Source organism: Oreochromis aureus, linkage group 5, assembly GCF_013358895.1.
Source record: "Oreochromis aureus strain Israel breed Guangdong linkage group 5, ZZ_aureus, whole genome shotgun sequence".
Classification (NCBI taxonomy): Eukaryota; Metazoa; Chordata; class Actinopteri; order Cichliformes; family Cichlidae; genus Oreochromis; species Oreochromis aureus.
In genome coordinates, this window is record NC_052946.1 from 16344168 (window position 1) to 16363237 (window position 19070).

General features: G+C 39.0%; 1 protein-coding gene across 1 annotated transcript in view; it reads left to right on the forward strand.

Annotated features, from left to right (window-relative positions):
* The first annotated feature begins 3617 nt into the window (after positions 1–3617).
* The window catches only part of mapkapk2a (MAPK activated protein kinase 2a), a 30380-nt gene continuing 14927 nt past the window's right edge, over positions 3618–19070 (forward strand). The window contains exon 1 of the mRNA XM_031747757.2: positions 3618–4403. Within this exon, the coding sequence (XP_031603617.1) occupies positions 4158–4403 (246 nt within the window). The 5' untranslated portion in view covers positions 3618–4157. The remainder of the gene's footprint in view (positions 4404–19070) is intronic.

Here is a 19070-nt window from a genome sequence, read left to right on the forward strand (position 1 = left end):
AAAACACCGGTATCATTTCTTCTGCTGTGTCCAGGTACTATATAAAATCAGCTTTGGCAGAGCTTGGCCACCATTTAAGTCTGTATGGTGAAGCTTATAGGAGCTAACATTTTTAGATCTTGATCTGTGATAAAAGTCCTATTTTTGTGGCAAAGATTCATGCTAGAAACCTACTGAGAGATCTGGGTGCATATTGACATGATAGCATCACATTTCTTTGCCCTGTTCTTCTGTAGTGAAGGTGCTCTACTATCTTTTATTATGAACCTGTGTAACATTTCCTGTTATTGGCTAACAGGAGTGACACTTGGTGTGGTCTTCTGCTGCTATAGCACAGATGCTCTTCTGCATACCTTGACTGTAATGAGTTACTGTCAGTTTTCCTATGAGCTCAAAATGCGCTCACCATTTCCCTCTGACTTCTGACATCAACAAGACACTTTTTTTGTCCAGAGAACTGCTGCTCACTGGATATTTTCTCCTTTTCAGACTGTTTTCTGTAAACCCTAGAGATGGGAAAATCCCAGTATATCAGCAGTTTCTGAAATATTCAGACCAGCATGACTGCCACCAATAACAATAAAAGTCACTTAATGATCTTTTTTAACCATGTCTACATGGCTAAATGCACTGAGTTGCTGCCATGTGATTAGCTGATTAGATATTTATGTTGATAAGCAGCTGAAGAGTTGTGGTCAGTGAGCATATGCGGCATTTCTACTTAATTGTGAGCCAATTACTGGCAGATGAGTGTATGTGTATTTCCATTTAAGTTTTTTAATAATGTGGCGCTACTTTGGATAAACCTTTAAAATCTTGATTTCACACATTAAACATATCTTAGTGGTATTCTCTCACTTCTGATGGCAGTGAAGTAGACTTTGATTTCATTCAGCAACACGAGCAGTCAAACTTTATCCTACTCACAGAAAGAAAGTTAACCAAACTGACCTGTGACTGATGGAAGCACAATGAGAATGACCGCATGAAGTTTTTTATACTACATATGAATACTGCAATAATGATTGTGTTCTATTAACATTCTAATTTTTATTAAAAGGTACTTTTTAAGTTGAAATCTTCAGAGGAGGTGCAGCATGATTGAAATAAACAATACTTTGCACAACAGGAAACCAAAGCATATACATTGTTGGAAGATCGTGTTCCAAACAGATTTTTCAGATTGTTTTTAGATTTGGCTAATTACCGTTTAGCCAAATCTAAACACAACTATATTAGTATCCTACATACCAAAGCATTTCAAGGGAAAAAGCTTTGCAAGCTCCTTAGATCACTGTTAACATTTTAAAAAAAGTTTAAATAAATAAATTAATGTTAATGTTATCCATATTGTACAATGTACACTTAATATTCTTCTCCGGTGAGATTAAAAGCACGATGTAATATGCTTTGAGGAAAGCGTTTCGTTAAGACTTGTCTGCCATCTTCTGGTAAAAAAGAGGCGCTGCATTCAATTTATAGCTTATCTACCGCCATTAGTTCCGGACCACGTGCTTGACTCTGTAGTAAGAAATTAAAGTGGCAGAAAAATAAAGGGAAATATTGCACTCATCTATTTGTGCATGTTTTTGTTTGTTTTAATTGCAGGCTCGTTGTTATTAGGCCAAGGCCAGCATCACACCATATTAACTTGAATAGGGAACCAATAAGTCACTTTGCTGTTCCTTTGGCAACCCCCCCCCCCGAACCTCCCCCAAAAAGAAAAACAACAACAACAACAACAACAAAAAACTGCTTGCACTCATACACTTTATCTTTTTAATATTTCAGAGGCCAAACAGGAGACCTTTCCTCCCGGTGCAGAGGTGCATCAGTGAACTCACCAGAACAGCTGAACGTGAGCGTGGAATATCCTCAACAACCTTCCGCTTGTTTCAGAACTGTAGAGGAGGGTGACGCTTTAAAAGTAGCTCACCAACCTCTATTCTAGATTCAAGGACATGTGAAGAATACATCCCAAAGTCTGGGAAAGATGGAAAGTGGACTTCCTTAGGTTTCTGAAGACGTGTCACCACCTCATGTAAGAAGTGTCTTCAGTTCTGAAAATAAAGGATGGAGAAACCCAGGTATTTAACCCCTAGTGCCTAGTGGGATTTTTCTCCTTTGGAAGTAATCCTGAAGATTATCACATGAGCCAAGGTGTGAAAAAAAATGCACAGGTCAATACCATCAATGGGGGTTAAGGGTTAAAACACTGTGAGACCTTACCCCACCCTATTGAGGTCACCTGAGGCAAGGTGTGAGGGAGGGTTAAAGAGCCAGGGAGGGGATATCAAGACTGCATTGTAGGTGGCTGATAGCTGGTGTTGTAAGCCACCTCTCCTGTTCACCGATGGCTGCTCACAGTGGACATAGATGACCTCCTGTACTCCTCTTTCAAATCATCTGTCTTCTTGGTCTAAAATGTGGACATTATCATCCTCAAAAAGTGACCTTTATCCTTTAAATGCTGATGTGCAGCTTGGGTCAAGTGTACTAGGGTTTCAAGACATGGGTCTCTCCAGCCTCTTGGATGATGTCTCCACTAGCTTAAAGAAGTCCAGCTTCCTTTTTTTAAAGCTCTTAAGACTACCTTGACATGGACGACTGAGAACCTACATAGACTGACCTGCAGAGGCCCATCTGTTCAGTTTCCTCCTCAGTCATGCTGGTTACCACAAGTCTTCCCTTATCCTAATATTTTTTGTAATCATTTCTTTTCCACAGTTATTGTGTTGTCTTATTCCCTTGCAGATTAGCAACACAATGTATCCATCAGTCCTCTGAAATACAACAATGTTGCAGTGATTTAGGCTGTCAGAGACTAGCTACGTGCTGTAAAGGTACCAGAGTTTAATGAAAAACTTACGGACCAAAACACCCTGTTATATCTGTGTTTTGGGTTGAAACTGGAAATTGTATAACCTCAAGGAAGTTTTCATTTAATAATTAGAATGTAAAAATGATTAAAGTGATTGATTGCATGGGCTCTCGCTAGCATTCAGTGCTGCTTTTAGGCAAATAATAAGGTTTCATTGTTTGACAATCACAATATTAGTAGTTGCATACAAAACATTTTATATACTGCTGCCCTTTGACATTTGCATACATCCAGGAAAAAGACAAAGCAAGATAGTGATGTGTGTACAATCCTGGTTGCTCTGTAACTTGTATTTTCAATACTTTCATGCAGATTTGGGTTCTAATTTACCAATATCGTGGCTTTCCCAAAACAAATCAATGTGTAAGTAGGAACAGCAGAATTAAAGGCACACAAGCCCTAGCACTGAGGTCACCTATAGCACTTTGGTCCTTCTGGTCAGAGATTAGTGTGTCTATTTTCGTCCCTGTCCCTGTTAGACTGCTAATAAACTCTGGAGGGGGATCTCTTGTCTCAAAGACTGGCAATTAAAACCCGCGTAGCGCTTCATACTGTCATATAGGAAACACACAATAAAAATGCAGGTTACTCTTTGATTATCTTTTGGCAAAGTAAGTCTCTGTTCTTGTAAACGCCTGTGCGTGTGCCCTCTCCTGGCCGACGCTCCAGTCTGTTGTATGAATCCAGCCGTTTCCTTTGGCGCACTTCTCCTTTAAGCGCCGAAAAAAAGCCCCGGCCATATGACGTCAGAAGCTAAACCTGCTGGGTGTCTGTCCGTTGGAAAGTGAAGTGTGTTTGTCGTGCTATTGCTATCGGAGTTTTTTCCCCCTGTGTTGCCTGTCTTTCGTTAAGTGTTTCTGTTGTTTTTGTTTTTACTTCCCTCGAGGGGTTTCACGGTATCGAGTGAAAAAAACAAACCCTACCGCTGTTGCCGCCTTAGAGGATGTTTTAGAAAAGTTCCTGAAGGGTTCTTTGAGGAAACCGGTGGACGGCGGACACCACCGGAGATGGATAAGCTAACCGATAGCTGAGTTGTTAGCCGAGAATCACAGAAAAGACTCGAGCTAGGATGCTAATAGCTAGCTAACTTGGCATTTTACCGGCTAACCGAGTGACTTTGTGAACCTGTATCGTTAGAACTACTGCCAGATTTTCCTCGGGCCTGGACGCGACGCGCTGAGCAGTTTGTCAGAGGCCAGCTAACTCAGGAAGACTCGGTCTCTGTATTAAGAACAGTATTGTTGAGGGGAGGCTGCTTACCTCTCAGCCCAAGACTATGAACATGCTATCAAACTCACAGAACCAGCCACTGTTTCCCAACCCGGCGGGGCAGCAGAACCCAGCCGGGCAGCAGAACCCTTCGGGTCAGTTCCACTCCTTCCAGCCCAGACCCACCTTACAGATCAGGAAGAACGCAATCACTGACGAATACAAGGTGACCAGCCAGGTGTTGGGGTTGGGAATCAATGGAAAAGTGCTCGAAATAGTACAGAAGAGCACTGGCGACAAGTATGCCCTAAAGGTAGGTCATATCTGTAATGAAGCAACGCAATTTTGTACAGTAGTCCATCTTTTGTCCAGCTATGAGTTCATGCAGTGGTCACTATTTTGCAATTAAGACTTTTAAAGTTCAATTCTACATATCTGGACGCTCTAATAGGAAAGCAGAACCAATCACACGTTGAGCAGTTCATTTTTGTCCCACAGTGTCGTTTTTAGACTTATCATTTAGACATATTTCTCCTTGTTTGTTCTCCTGCAAAGTATTACATTTAGCCTGCTGTTTGGATAAAACCTATCAGGACCTCAAACTTTTAGGAAATTCGACTTTTAGTTTGCTTACATTTTACAGGATCCAAATTTCTATTTTTTTTGTCTTTCTCTTCATTAATGTGGTAATGTTGGTAAAAGTTAATCCACGAATTAAATATTTGATCACCTTTGTCAATAATTTCTTACCCTAAAATATAGCCCGATGTTGTCCAACAAGTGCCTTTTAACTCCTATTATTAGAACATGTAACTTCATCGCACTAAGGTGGTGCACAAGCAAATAGTGAATTGATACACAACAGGTATCTCGCCAGTTCAAGTGTGCAGTGCTGCTTCTTGTGACTGGAGGCTGGTGTGTGATGTTAAAGGTGTTTCTCAATTGTGGTTTTTTTTGGATTTCACATTGTTATTGTTTTACGTGTCACCCACTTCCACCACTTAAGTAGTAACAAGGTAGAATGTCATACATAGCTTTAAAAAAAAAAGTGTGTATGAGTGGGGGGTAGGGGTTGTTAGGGTTGTGGCTGTAAAGTGACACTGCAGTATCAGGATCTACCTCTTAAGAGATCATTTTCTGTATTGGTCAATCATTGATAAAGGACAAACGTCACAACAGCTATACACACACAAGTGACTGAAATGTTATCCAGTGAGGCCAAATATCACAGAAGGCTTTTTTTCCATCATCATGATAGGGAGTATAATCTTAAGATTCTCAGCATGCATAACTGTTGCACAGTCCTCCACAAGTGAATGAGTCAGGGAAAGACAAGATGAAAAATACAAATCTAAAACCTGAAAAAACAGGTGACCGCTTTCTCTCTTTCTCTGTGTGTATGTTTCAAACAGCAAATTCCACACAAGCTCCCACGCAACCGTCAGTGAGCCATGTTTTTGTTTGTTGTTAAAACACTTGTAACAAGTATAAACTTAGAAAGTCATGTTGAACTTTCAGGCCTTCTCAATTGTCTTCTCAGCTGTCTTGTGTGAGCAGGGGCATTATACATTGATAGCGCTGCATGTAAAACTATAGCTGCCTTTTATGTGAATATAGTTGTCATTTTTAAAGTGGAAGTGGGCTCAGTTCACAGTGCAGTGTAAAACATTTCTAGTAAAGCAGTATTTAATATCCAATAGAAGTGCAAAGGTGAAAGCAAGTTGGCACAAGGTTGCAACTTCCCATGATTATTGTTGCAGTTGATCAGTAATTCATGCCCTTCAAAAATCAGTTTTGCGTTCACACTGTGAAAAATTTTCCAAGTTAAAGGTCCTCAGATTGCACAGAAGTGGGCTGAAATTCTGTACTTATTAATTTTTTTCCAGGATTTTTGAGCGCTTAAGGCTGAGGGAGTAGAGAAGTTTTTTCCAAGTATGATATAATATATTGGGTCATTCTTTTATTAAATCTTAGTCTTATTAGGTTTGACTGAATGTGGCATGAGTGGGGTCCTGGAGGGTAAATTCAGTTGCAAATGCTGTCAATTTTCCATCAGTTTCAGACCAAAAATATCTAAATTCTTTCTCAAAAGAAGTAAAGAAAAGATATATGAACTGCAGCTGGTAACTAACTAGTGTTAGCTAGATTCTGTTTCAGAAGTCAGCAATTCATTTTAGTGTAACATTTTGAGAAAAGTAGTAACAAAACCGTCATACTTTGATTAGGTTAATTATATTCATCTTAGAATATGAATATAATTAAATCCATTTCCAGTGTCAATTTAAATGATCCAAAACTGAAAAATACTTTGCACATCTGCCTTATAAGATCAGTGCACTAGAGAGGGATAAATGGCAGGCGGTGAGAGGGAGACTCTTACAATTGGTAATGAAATCATTTTGTTTACATCATTGTTAAATAATTTTAATGTTGTAATAATAAATCTATTTTCTTAATTTACTCAGTACCAAAACTAGAGATGTTCCTGGCGACTAATAGACCTTTTCCACTAGTACCTACTACCTGCTTGGCTGGACTCAACTCCATTTTGCAGGGTTTTCCATTATGTGGTAGTACCTGGCACCAGGTACCTACTTGGCCTAGGTTCCAAGTGATCTGAATTAATTCAAAAATGTGATGTCAACAGACTCCATGCCACTGATTGGCCAGTTATTGTTGTCACTCAGTGAATCATGAGAGCAGCTCCTTCAAAACCACAATCTTTTTGAAACCCAGCAACAAAGGAAAAGGCTACACAAAAAACAATATCAGGGTTAGCAGAATTTGGCGAACCAAACTTAGCAATGCTAGCAGCAGTGGCCTTCTTCCATGCTAGCATTCACACCCTGACAAACGGCCACTTCTTCTTTTTTTTGGGTGACAGCCATGCTAGCCGGCTGTCATCTGTTTACTTTACCCCTTGCTTGTTTGCAACTTCCCTTCAAAGAAAAATTAACAGACAGAATGGGGGTTGCATCTGTCTGTCAGAGCTACAGCCCAGGTTAGTGGCCAGTGGGGTCATAACATCTTTGATCCTCTAACTGCTTTTTTTTTTTTTTTTTTTTACATTAGGTCCTTGTCCCTTAGAGACAATATCTGAATACCTCTCCTGTATCCTTAATGATATGTTTTGACACATCACTATATGTCAATAAAGATGTGGTTCAACTAATTCTGACATCCTTAATTCTGACATTAGAATACCAAATACCAAACTAGCAGAGGTATTTACCAGCAATTTTATCAAATCTTTATTAAATGCTGTTTTAGGAAATTTTCTTTGCAACTGTAAGGGTCTTAGACTGGTTTGGCCACACCGCTTAACTGAGAAATGGTCTCACCCCTGAGCAATAAACTCCTGAACCAATCCATTAAGCCACTACAGACTATTCATAGTCTCTAACACTGGAACACCCCATTAGATTGCAAAGGAGCTTTCTTCTGCTGCCTAGTAGTTTTTTCTTTTCTTGTTTGTTTGTTTGTTTGTTTTTTACCAACTTTGTTTAGCCAAAGTGACAGATACCTGTTAAATTGCATGCATTAATGACTAGCCAATCTGTTTATTCACAAAGTGTAGAATATGGTTCATGCAAAATATTCATTTTTTCACACAGCAGCCCAGGTTGTCAGTAGTCTGGTACTTAAACTGATCCAGAGCTGCAGGCAAACTCCTGAACACTGTCTGCCTTGCAGAAAATTAACTGCTAGGTTGGGTTTAGAAGTAGGTATCAGTTTATATAACTCGAAATTAGAAATTCTAATGGCTTTGCTTAACACTAGCGTTTCATCTAAGTTTCTCTGTGGGGCAGGGCATTCAGGACACTCCATGAGGGATGGTCCATGGCACCCTGAGCTCCCAAAGACAGGTTCCAGAGCTGTGTTTCACCTAGAACAATATAAGAATAAGTTAATATAATAAGAATAAGAATATTGTTTCCATAACACTACAAAAAACACTAAAATTGTAATTCTCAAATTGTGACTATGGTCCTGAGCCTAAATCTAATATGAGCTATAATAAATAAAGCAACTGCTGCTGCATCTCCTGACTCTGGTCACTTGGTGAAGCTTAGTAGTTGGCATTATTGCACATTAATATAATTATTTTGAATCTCCAAGCATTCCTGTGTTGAGAGTTGTGTGAAAGTCTGAATCTGTGTCATTTTCTGGTGGTGTTGTGACATTTATGAAGCTAGTTGCAAACACCCAGTGCAGCAGGTTTTTTTTTTTTTTTTTTTTTTTAATAGTACCATAAATAAGCCAAAGCATTTACTGGCATAACTGAAAACTTAACAATACTAAAAATGAATCACACTGAGCAAACACTGTTTTGTGGCATCTCTCCAACTAAATATACAAGTCTGAACTAAGTAAAGTTGATACACATAAGACACCAAGATGAATATTTTTTTTCTTCCTACCTGCATGCGCTACAATTTACTTTGCCTGGTTCCTTCACTCCTGAGTGTTCTTTATTCTGGTCTAGGTGCTGGGAAACTTTGCTATTTTGTTACTGTGTTCTTTGCTTTGTGTTTCTAGTGCTGTAAATGCCCAAATGAAAAACATGGACCTTAAACAAAACGTAATGAAAGTCTTAGTTTCACCAATTTATTCTGGCCGACTGAGCAAACAAACAAATTGCACTAATGCTTTGACCTATTGCCTTTCATCAGATACTGGGGAAAAAAGGGAGGTTGGGTCACGTGATTGCTTGTATGACAAAGATGCTGCAGTTTGGCGTTTTCTTTTTTGTTACAGTGTACAAGCTGAATATTTAGATGTCTTTTTTTCTTCTGTTGGATATGGTGGTTTAATGCTTTTTCTTTTTAGGTGTTTTGTATCTCTTATTGTCTTTACGGCCGCTACATTGAGAATATTTTATGCCACGCAGTATTATCACATCTCATTTGATATGCCAGCTGTAAAGGTTGTTGATGTCTGAGTGTAATCATGTGGAGCAACAGTTTTGTTTTTTGGTTTGAAGGTGGGTGTTAGGGTCATTTAATTTTAGACTGGTTCACGTGGGAGGGGTTTGCCCTTGGTAATTATGGTGTGGTATGGGTGTGTTTATTACCGGGCAATAATAAACCCTGTCTTTTGCATCTACCACTACCCCATTGTCCATGCACATCCGCAGCGCCTATGTCGTATTGCATCTGCTAATGCAATCAACTTTTTAGGGGCCAATATGGGTTTTTTTTTTTTTTTTTTTTTTTAGTGTTTGTTATCGTCAGACTCGAGTGGCTGTCAACAGTGGATCATTTTTATCATTTTAATCACAACACAACAAATCTTTTAACTGCACAGATTAGGTTCACTAAAATGACTGAAGTTATAAAATCTGAACCCTTGAGTCCCTCCTAGGATGACAGTGGACAAGGTGGGGGGGGTCACTGAGTGGTTGATGAAAATGACATTGTCAGACACTAGATCTCAACCCACTGAAGTCCTATTGGAGTTTTTGGAGTTGCATATTCAACAGTACTATAGACCACCATCAAAACATGAAATGGGGGAATATGTATTAGTTTTAGAGACTTGCGCACTCTCTGCCAAGGCACATTACAACTGGCTGCACTTTGCAGCCCATAACCTAAGATATGGGGTGCCATATAGATTTTCCGTTTTTGGTCGTGTTGCCAACCCCGAATTTCCATCAGCAAAGCAGTCCTTCCCCCGATATGAACATGTATATTTAAAAATATTTGCCAGAAATAGCTGCCAACAGTGACAGAGGGTTTAATTAATATTATATTGTTGATAGTACAAAGTCAAAACTGTTGTTAAGACCTCACTGATAAAATGCAATTGAAAAATTAGATTAGAAGACATGTTGTTGCAAAGACACTCCTAAAATGGAAGAACAAATTACAGTGATGAAAGATAACGTTTGGACAGAACACTTTTGTTCTCTCTCCTAACCGGAGACAGAAGTTGGTGGGGATTGCTGTTTATGTATCACAGTTACAGGAAAGTTGGTGAAGATTTTACCTGAACTTTGTGCACTGTTTGAATGACAACATACATACGCTTCCACATAAATATTCTTATGTTTTAGCATCTAGACAGATGGCTTTGTTAGCTGCCTGTCTGATTTCATAGACTCAAACAGTAATATTGTAAAAAGCTACTATTTATTTCTTCCATCATCATTTCTTTCATCTGAGCCCCAACTAGGGGTTGGTTTAAAAAAAATCAAATTTCCGATTCAAATCGATTTTAGCTTGAATAAAGCAATATCGATTGATTACATCCTGAATCTCAGGTTAAAGCTCACCAAACTATTTCAACAACTGCCAAACAGCTAAAACAGCAAACGAGAGCCAACATGTCACAGATTCTGAAGCTGCAGGTTTTGTCACTCTCTGACCAAAATTCACTGAACCAGCAGCAAAAGAAGATCAAAACTATGTTTCATGTTTGATAAACATTGTCATTAATTCCCTCTTACTTTTCCTTTCTGCTTCTAGCACGATAAAATCACACTTCCTGCACAGCTCTCGCTCTCACTGTGTACTTCAGTTTCCCATCTCAAATCTCTGTTTTCTGCATTATTTGCTTGCTTATTACGCACCAGTCTACTGTTGTGTACAGCGCTGTGGGCTGCTGTTGTTTTTTTTTTTTTTTTTTCTTTTCTTTTTTCACAAATGATTAAAAATTAAAAATGATGCCAAATTGCAAAACTCTTAGCGCCTCTAATAAAACCTCTGTAACTTTGCTCTGCTTCACTTCAGCAGTATCAGGTAATGTTCATATGTTGATTCATATTTTTCTTACATTTTTGATCTACAGCAGGATATTTTTAAGGCGGTCATCTGCTATAAAAAGCCGGGCCAGGAAAATCTCCTTAATGTTTTTCTGTTTAATCGTCAGTTACTTTGAATCTTTGCATCTGCTGTGATGCTTACACCTCTGATGAAGTCTCACAAGTGTCAGCTTTGTTTTTTTATACATAGATATAAAAATGTGGATATGTGCTGATAAATTATCATAACTATAATATTTCTGACTGAGTCAAAATTGAATCTAATCGAATTGAATCGGGACACTGTGAATCGGAGTCAAATTGATTATGGAAATCAGTGACAATACCCAGCCCTAGCCCTAACCACCACCTCCACTCTCAGGACTCTGCTGACATCTCCCACAGTGGAGTCAACTTGTAAAATGTATTCTGGAACCAGGTTTTATGGTAGTAACACAGATGAATAATTCATGATTATTCATCTGTGTTTGCAAGACGGACTGTAGTAAAGAAGCGGAGTCCCTGAAATAATTCGTTGCAACCTTCTGATGTATTGTGCTTAATATAGTTTGTCACACAGAAACACTAGCTTTGACTTCTTGACTTTTGTGGGAGACAGTGTTGTGTGTCCTTGTTTGAGCGTCTCATGAAGGCAGTGTTCAAAATATGTGGTACAACCGGGTCCGCAGGCTACTTGTGCTTGTGGTGTTGAAAAGGGCGAATTATAACATAAAAAGAGAAGAAGTGAAAACAAGTGTTTAAAAACTATGAATTGTGTCCACTGCAGTCCCTGTCTATGCTTATCAAATTGCAATTTTGTTTGTTGATGGAAGCAACAGACTCCGTTCTGGAGGTCACTGGAATGGGAGAAGCCTGTTGCACTCTTCCAAATTTTGGCCCACTTTTTAGCCAATTGGTATTGGCTATGCACAGCCAAACATGTTTGTATACATTCACAATCCCTCTCCATAGGCAAATACCTAATGGATGCATCTCTGTACCAAAAAATGGGCACAATTTGGTTTCCCTTTAATGTGTCCTAACACAGGTTAACCCTCACAAGGTGTGAAGCACTGCTGGTGTTGTCTTACAATGCCTGCATTTTTATGCTGACAAGCAAGCAGGGCATTGGAAGCACTCAAATTCAAGGCCACATTTTAATCGAAACACAACGGGTTTTTATCTGTGCAGTTGTTACATGACACATTTTAGAAAATGAAACGCCTCCATACAGTCCTAATGGGATAAGGCATTCATTAGTTCAAAGACTTGCTCGATGCCAGAATGCTACACGGTTTCGCAGTTTTACTGCTATCATATTTTTTTCTTTCTCCCTCTAATGTGTGGTAGAAAATGCAAAATAATGCAGTTCCCATTTGAGCACACTGTGTGTGTGACTTCAGTGTCAGGACTCCTTGCTGTGCAATTTCAGTGGTGTCTTCACAGTAACTAAGGAGGCTGAGTACAGCAGGCACTTTAGAGGTTTAAACTTGCACGATCTGGGCGGGTACATTTATTTTTTAGATCACTGAGGATTGTGCCTGTTTATATAGGCTTGTTATACATTATGACTGAACTGTGTTCCAGCTGGAAGTGAAGTTTACAGTGAAGCCTGTTTGGTTGACAGAAGGGTTATTTTAGTGACATACTTTAGCGTTATGTGATTGTAGTTGGCTGCAGTTTGTATATTATTTAAATAAAGACAAATAAATGATGTTAGATGAACATTAACAAACTAACAAAACCATAAAAGGGAATGCAGAACAAGGCTGAGAGGGCTTTAGGCCTTCTAGACAATATGGGCTTAGAATGAGCAGAGATATTTTGGAAACTGTAGCGATATTTGGAATAAATACATCACCAATGGCTTTTATAATTCTGTGTGGGTCTAGCTTAAATTATTATAACTATATATTCTGTTTTGGAAGAAAGCAGGCATCTTGCTGTAATCAAGTATTTTCACTAGACTAGGATGTTCGCATGATGTTGACCCACAAATGCACAATTAACAGTTTGTTCTCAAAAGAAGATATCCCTCTGAAGTTTGTTCGTATCTGGAAAGGAACCTCCTGTACTGTGCATTATTAAGGTGTTTAAGCACTTTCCACATGAACTGAATTTTATTATCAATGCTTTCTTTCTCTAAATTGTCAGCTCCTAGTATGAAGTCAGCGTGATGTGGCCATGTGTGAGTAGTGCAGGTAACTGTCACTTGGACATCGTGTATATTGCAATATTTCTCGCAGTGAGAGGCAAACTTCCTCTTTATGCATCAGAAAACGAAACTTTGAGCAATTTCCCAAACTGATTCTCCTGACGTTGTGTGAAAATGGCTGTAGACAGAGAAACTAAATCCTCTGGTCACATTTTCAGAGTTGTTCCAACAGTTGTCCCTTCTGGGGTAAAAAGAAAAAAAAAAATGCTTGACTTATTCAAGTGAAGTAAACACCTGTCAAGGTTTGTTGAAGAAAAGAGGAAGGGGTAATCTTAGGCAGTTTAAATGTGTGTTTTTGTGGTTTGCATTTCCACAATTTCACTTGGACTACAGAGCAGAGGAAACCTGTCTAAATGGCGCTTTAAAAGTAGTGTCTTTTGAAACGGCTAATAAAAAGTCTAACATCATAAATTCTTGTGACTTTAGGCTGGTAAGTTGTCTGATTAAGTATTAACACTGATGGAGGAAAAACTGCTCACGCGTTAATCATGACATGGCAGGAAAAGGAGGGACGAGGAGGAAGGAAGAGGTTCTCCTTTGGTCTCCTTTGAGTTATTTCTCTACCCTTATGATTTTCCCCTATGAGTTTGCCATCTCCTCTCTCTCTCTCTTTTCATTGCTAGATGAGGAGCTACTCGTGTTTCCATTATGCATCTGATTACCTGCTTAAGCAAGATTGAAATCCCCCTGCTTTCAGCATACATTTAGTCATCACTGATTTGCTGTGTAAAGTGAGTTAAACAGAATGTATTACTCAATAATTTAATCCTTAAATCTCTAAAGGTATTCTTTTTATTTTGCCATTAGATACCAGATGTACCAAACTTCTGGCTAAAAATATTTTTCACTCTTAGAATAAATAATTTCGCTTACAGGCCTGTTAATCTACTGAAACTCTGATTTGAATGTATTTTCAAACTGAAAAATAGTCATGTTTTTCATTTTTAAAGAGTGAAGGGAAAAGGGGGATGTCTGAACAGCAAGAAGAAAATGAACTGACTTGATGTTATAACTCTCGGTGTGTATATGTACCTTTTTATCTGTGGGCAGAGAGTGGACTGTTTACTTATTACTTAGTCAGTAGCTACAGTGACGCAGATCATAGGTATGACGCTGAAACAAAACCTGTTGGGTTTTTTTTTTTTTTCTCACTACTTATTGTCATTTAAAAAAAGACTATTGTCTACTCTTTCTGCTTGTTTTCTTAGTCTGAAGGTCACAGGCTCAGTGACAAGTGGGATCTGTATCATAGCATTATTTAAATCTTTATTGCTGTCAATGTGGTGGCATATTTACCTCCCAAAAATGTGTTTGACATTTGCCACAAACAAAGAGATTAGCTCAAGCCTCATAAACATCTCAGGGGATTTAAGCTTCTTTGGCCTAATATGATTTAATCACTTACGTTGTCTGTGATCAAGTGTAGTAACCACCCAAACATGTAGATGTTGCTTGACTAGTAGATAAATGAGGTATGGTGCATCTCTTCTTTGTGAATGTGGTCCCTGTGAATAAATAACTAAGATTCAACTTAAGCCACCCACACATACTGACCATGTCTTTTTCTTGCATCTCTTTCTGTGGAGGGAAGTGCTTTTGGAAGGATGTGGTATTGTGGTTGTGAAAGATGGTCCCAGATGTAGGTAGGCAACTGTAGATGTGACAGAGTAATTTCCAAGTTGATGCAGTACTTTGTGAAACTAAATTAGCCCGTTTCTGTGTACTTGCAAGTTAATCTGAATCTGAATCAGAATCAGAATACTTTATTGATCCCTAGGGGAAATAATTTCCCCTAGGGATCTTCATGTAACATAATTAGGTATATTTTATGTATTCATCCTCAGTTTTTTTTGTTCTTGCTTCGTGTATTTTTTTCTGCTCGGGTCTTATGATCAGTTCCTAATATGGAAAGAGCACGGTTAAATAGTGCTGAATGGTGTTAACAGTAACGGGAAGTGAGTGGTTTTTCTTGTTCAGAGTTCATTCATGCAACATATCACATAAATCTGTTGCTTTTGTTTCAGTTGTGACACAACACTAGAAATTCACAGATTTGAAGCTAGTTATGGTCATTTAAAAGCAAAAGTTGCTGTTGTGCAACTTTACAGCTTAAAATCATGATGCAAAATAACACTGCTGAACTCTTGAGGATCCTTAATATTCAGAAGAGTGGAACTTCCTTATAGCTCAACTGTTCTGGTAACTTGTCCCGCTAAACATCTTAGTTTGTCTGTCTGAAAACACTCTCACACACTCACACCTGTGACTAACCGGGCACTGGTCACATTGTTGGCCCGCTGTCATTTGAAAGCACTTGATAACACGCCAGTTTGCTTGTATTTATATAGTAAAGCCACAAGTGCAGGTGGGGATTTACACAATGAATCACAGGGTGGCCAAAGGGAGGCGGTACTGAGGCTAGCTAAAAGGAAGGGTTAGAGTCAAAATGTTGCTAAATGTCATTAGTCTCTATTTCACTATTTCACTTCTATAATAATTCTGTCCACTGCCTCAAACTGTCTCCATCTGTCCCAACTTAGCTGCTTCTATTTAAAAAAAAAAAAAAAAGAAAAGGAAAAAAAAAAGCTCCATCATCTTTCAGTCTATATTGGGAAGTGAGACAACTTGGTGTTTTTTGTCATAGAGACATAGTCCTGTCTCATTTCCTCCTTTTAGCAAGCCACTTGTTTTTTTTTTTTTTCATGAATTGAAATGCTGAAAGCTATCTGTCCTGATAGGTTCACAGTCATCATTATTGACAGAACTTCAGTGCCGTTTGGTCACTGGTGAGACATTCAAAACATAGATTTTGTTTTTAAATTAAACAAATTCTCAGCTTAAGTGCCACAGTTGAAAACTGTGTTTACTTGCGACAAACAGTATGTTCTGTGCAAATGTTAGCTTTAACCAGCTGTCACAGGACCAGAGGCAGAGCACATCTTGGACAGATTGTCCGTCCATCACAGGGCTACGCATGAACAAGCTGCATTATTATTTTTTTATGTGTTTTCTAGCTCAGAGTGACAGACCTATAGAGCTCACCGGGAATTCGAGGTCTTTGTTTTCTCTCTCAATCAGCCCATCTTACTCTTACCTCTGTATATCTCTTTATGTACAAACATTTCACCCAACTACAAACAGTATTCACCCATGGATGTATAATTTGCACTGTGCAGGGTGAATTTGGATCTTTGCTTTGTCTTGACATGCAGTCACTCTATAAAATTCTGTTTGTATTTAGCTGAAAAATGAACTTTTTACTTGTTCTGACTGCAAAATTGTACTCCTTTGTATCTGCATTAAACAGTAGTATTGGAGACTGCTTATTGAAATGTTAGTAAACGTACAGATGTATGAATCTAATTGCGTAGATGTGCAAAACATGATTTCATGAAAGTGTGCAGACACACAACAACAGATGTGATTGTATTTTGGGACTTAACAGATGTCTTTAATCAGATCATGTCCTATTAACACACAAACATGTTTGGTGCTTCACTGAGCCCACAAAAGGAAAAAGTCACATACAGAAGCAAGTCTACTGCTAGAGTGTTGTTTAACCCTTTTTTGTTTTTCTAATTGAACCTAGCTTAACCTATCACCTCTCCACTGAATTACACTACCCTACCACCCTCTGGTCTCACTCTAATCAGCCCTGGGCTTTTCCTTGGCCCAGGAATAGCAGGTGGAGGATGCTTACTTCCTTTAGCGTAACCCCATCCCACCTCCCACTGTCCTGCTCTGGGCAGGGGAGCTTTTGTGCCGGCTAAAGGAGGTGTATTGTGTGCCCATCTGTCTTCCACATATCCCTCCTTCTCTCCACAAGCTTCGGTCTCAAAGGGCTACCAGCAGATTGGAGGGGGGGTTGCAATGCAGTAATGCATCAGCTGAAAGGTGACGGGAGTATGTTCATCTGCGCCCATATTCTTAAAGAGGTGGTGTGAGTGTTTTATACATTTAGTTTCGTTTCCAGTACATGCATGCACACTAGTCTTCATTTAAATTTTGCTTTTACAATTGGGCAGCATAATGATAACCATAATAATAGCATAATAGTCAGTGTAACAATAATTCAGTCATTCTCAGTCACAAAAACTGAGCCACTGTAGCTCGCTTTCTAGTGTAAACTATTATTAGTGAGGGTGCACAAAAGACCAGAGGGCTAATATCTAGAAATAATTAATAAATAATACCAAATTTAAAAACATTTCCACAATATTGGACTGTTTTGTTGTTTCTCCTTACAGGGTGAGTCCCAGGTTGTGACCGATATTCAAAATATTTAGTGTTTTAGAGTTTAAAATGAACACATTTCATGTAAATAACTATTGCACAGTGTTTAAAGGCCTACACCATTAGCATACTCTTACTGATGGAAAACAGCCGGTGCACTAACAAAGTGTTCCCAGTGTAACTCACGCTTTGTTATTGTACTTGTTCTGTCCAGAGAGATATTACAGTGTATTCGGTAATTAATTGAATCACAGAATGTACTGAACTAAGGGAGTTGGTTTGGTCTGTCTACTGCAGCAGCTGTCTGTGTTTTAGGCTGCTTTTTTGATCTTTTATCTCTTTTTTTTGCACCTCTTCCCCTTTGTACTGAACTCTGCTTTCAACAGCATTTGACCTACGCATAGCATCATCACCGTCTGGCTATGTACTGTTTTTGTAAGCCTGCCTTTGAAGGTTGCAAACTCAAAATCCTTCACTCTACATAGCCAAACGCCTACATGAACAGACACAAAGACAGCAACACTAATTTGTTAAATATGCCAGATGTATTAAAAAATGGTCTATAGTAATTTTATATACTAAATTGGGAGCATATATGTGTATATGTACTTGTTTTATGTGTTTAAGGTATTGGGCTGTTTTTTGTGTATGTTTGTTTGTGCCATTTTATTTGTATCTAGAAGCTGGGGTATGTTTGTAGTTTACATTGCCTATTGTTCCCGCCTTCCCGCACTCCAGGGGCCCGTTCTTCGTACCTCGCTAAGTAAGTTAGCCGGATTTGAATGTTGACGATTTCGCGTGATCTTGGATCATTCGGTTCTCCAAAGCTCATCCGGGACTTGCTGTCATAGCAACAGATCCGTAAGCGTAAACCTGGTCGGGAGCAGGCTTACTTTATGTAAACAGGATTAGATCGCGGCCACTCAGGTATGTCCGCTGCATTTATACGAAAGCAACAGCGATATTTCGCCACTGTTTTACCATAAATAAATATTATCAATGTAACTAAAGATAATGCAGCATTTGATTCTTTTATTGATTTCATACAGATACATACAGGTCATTTCCGAAAAAAAGGGAAATGTACTATTAATCATTCTATGTCATGTAGTAGATTATTTCAGATGTAATTCATATTTTAGGGTAGTAATAGTAAATTACTTCATGCAATCAAGATGAGAGACCACGGCTATAAAAGCGAAGGTGGATTTGGGAAGTCTGTCGCAGCCATGTCCTGTCCGTTTGTACGCGAGCAAGGAAGGTGCAAGATTGATAAGGAGAGTATTCAGAATTCAGCGTATATTGCGGGATAGACGGGATATATATATATCTATATATATCTCAATCTCAATTTACTGTGCATGCTTCAGTCACCCCTTGCATGGGAACAGGTAGAAGTGATGGAGTGTAAAACTACACAAAAAAACCCCACAATGTCAATAAATGTCACAGTACAAAAAGCATTTTAATTAAGGCAACAACCAAATATTTTACATTGTACAAATAGCACCAGTTATGAAGGTGCTGCTACTGCACCCCGGCTGCTGGTCTAAGGAAGAGCTGCCCCCAGGGATGCCCTCAACAATGGGTCTGGTGGCATTCAACCCTTCACCCGTTGCCTACTGGTGGTGGTCAGAGGGCCCGGTGGCGCCAGTGTCCGGCAGCCTCGCCTCTGTCAGTGCGCCCCAGGGTGGCTGTGGCTACAACGTAGCTTGCCATCACCAGTGTGTGAATGGGTGAATGACTGGATATGTAAAGCGCTTTGGGGTCCTTAGGGACTAGAAAAG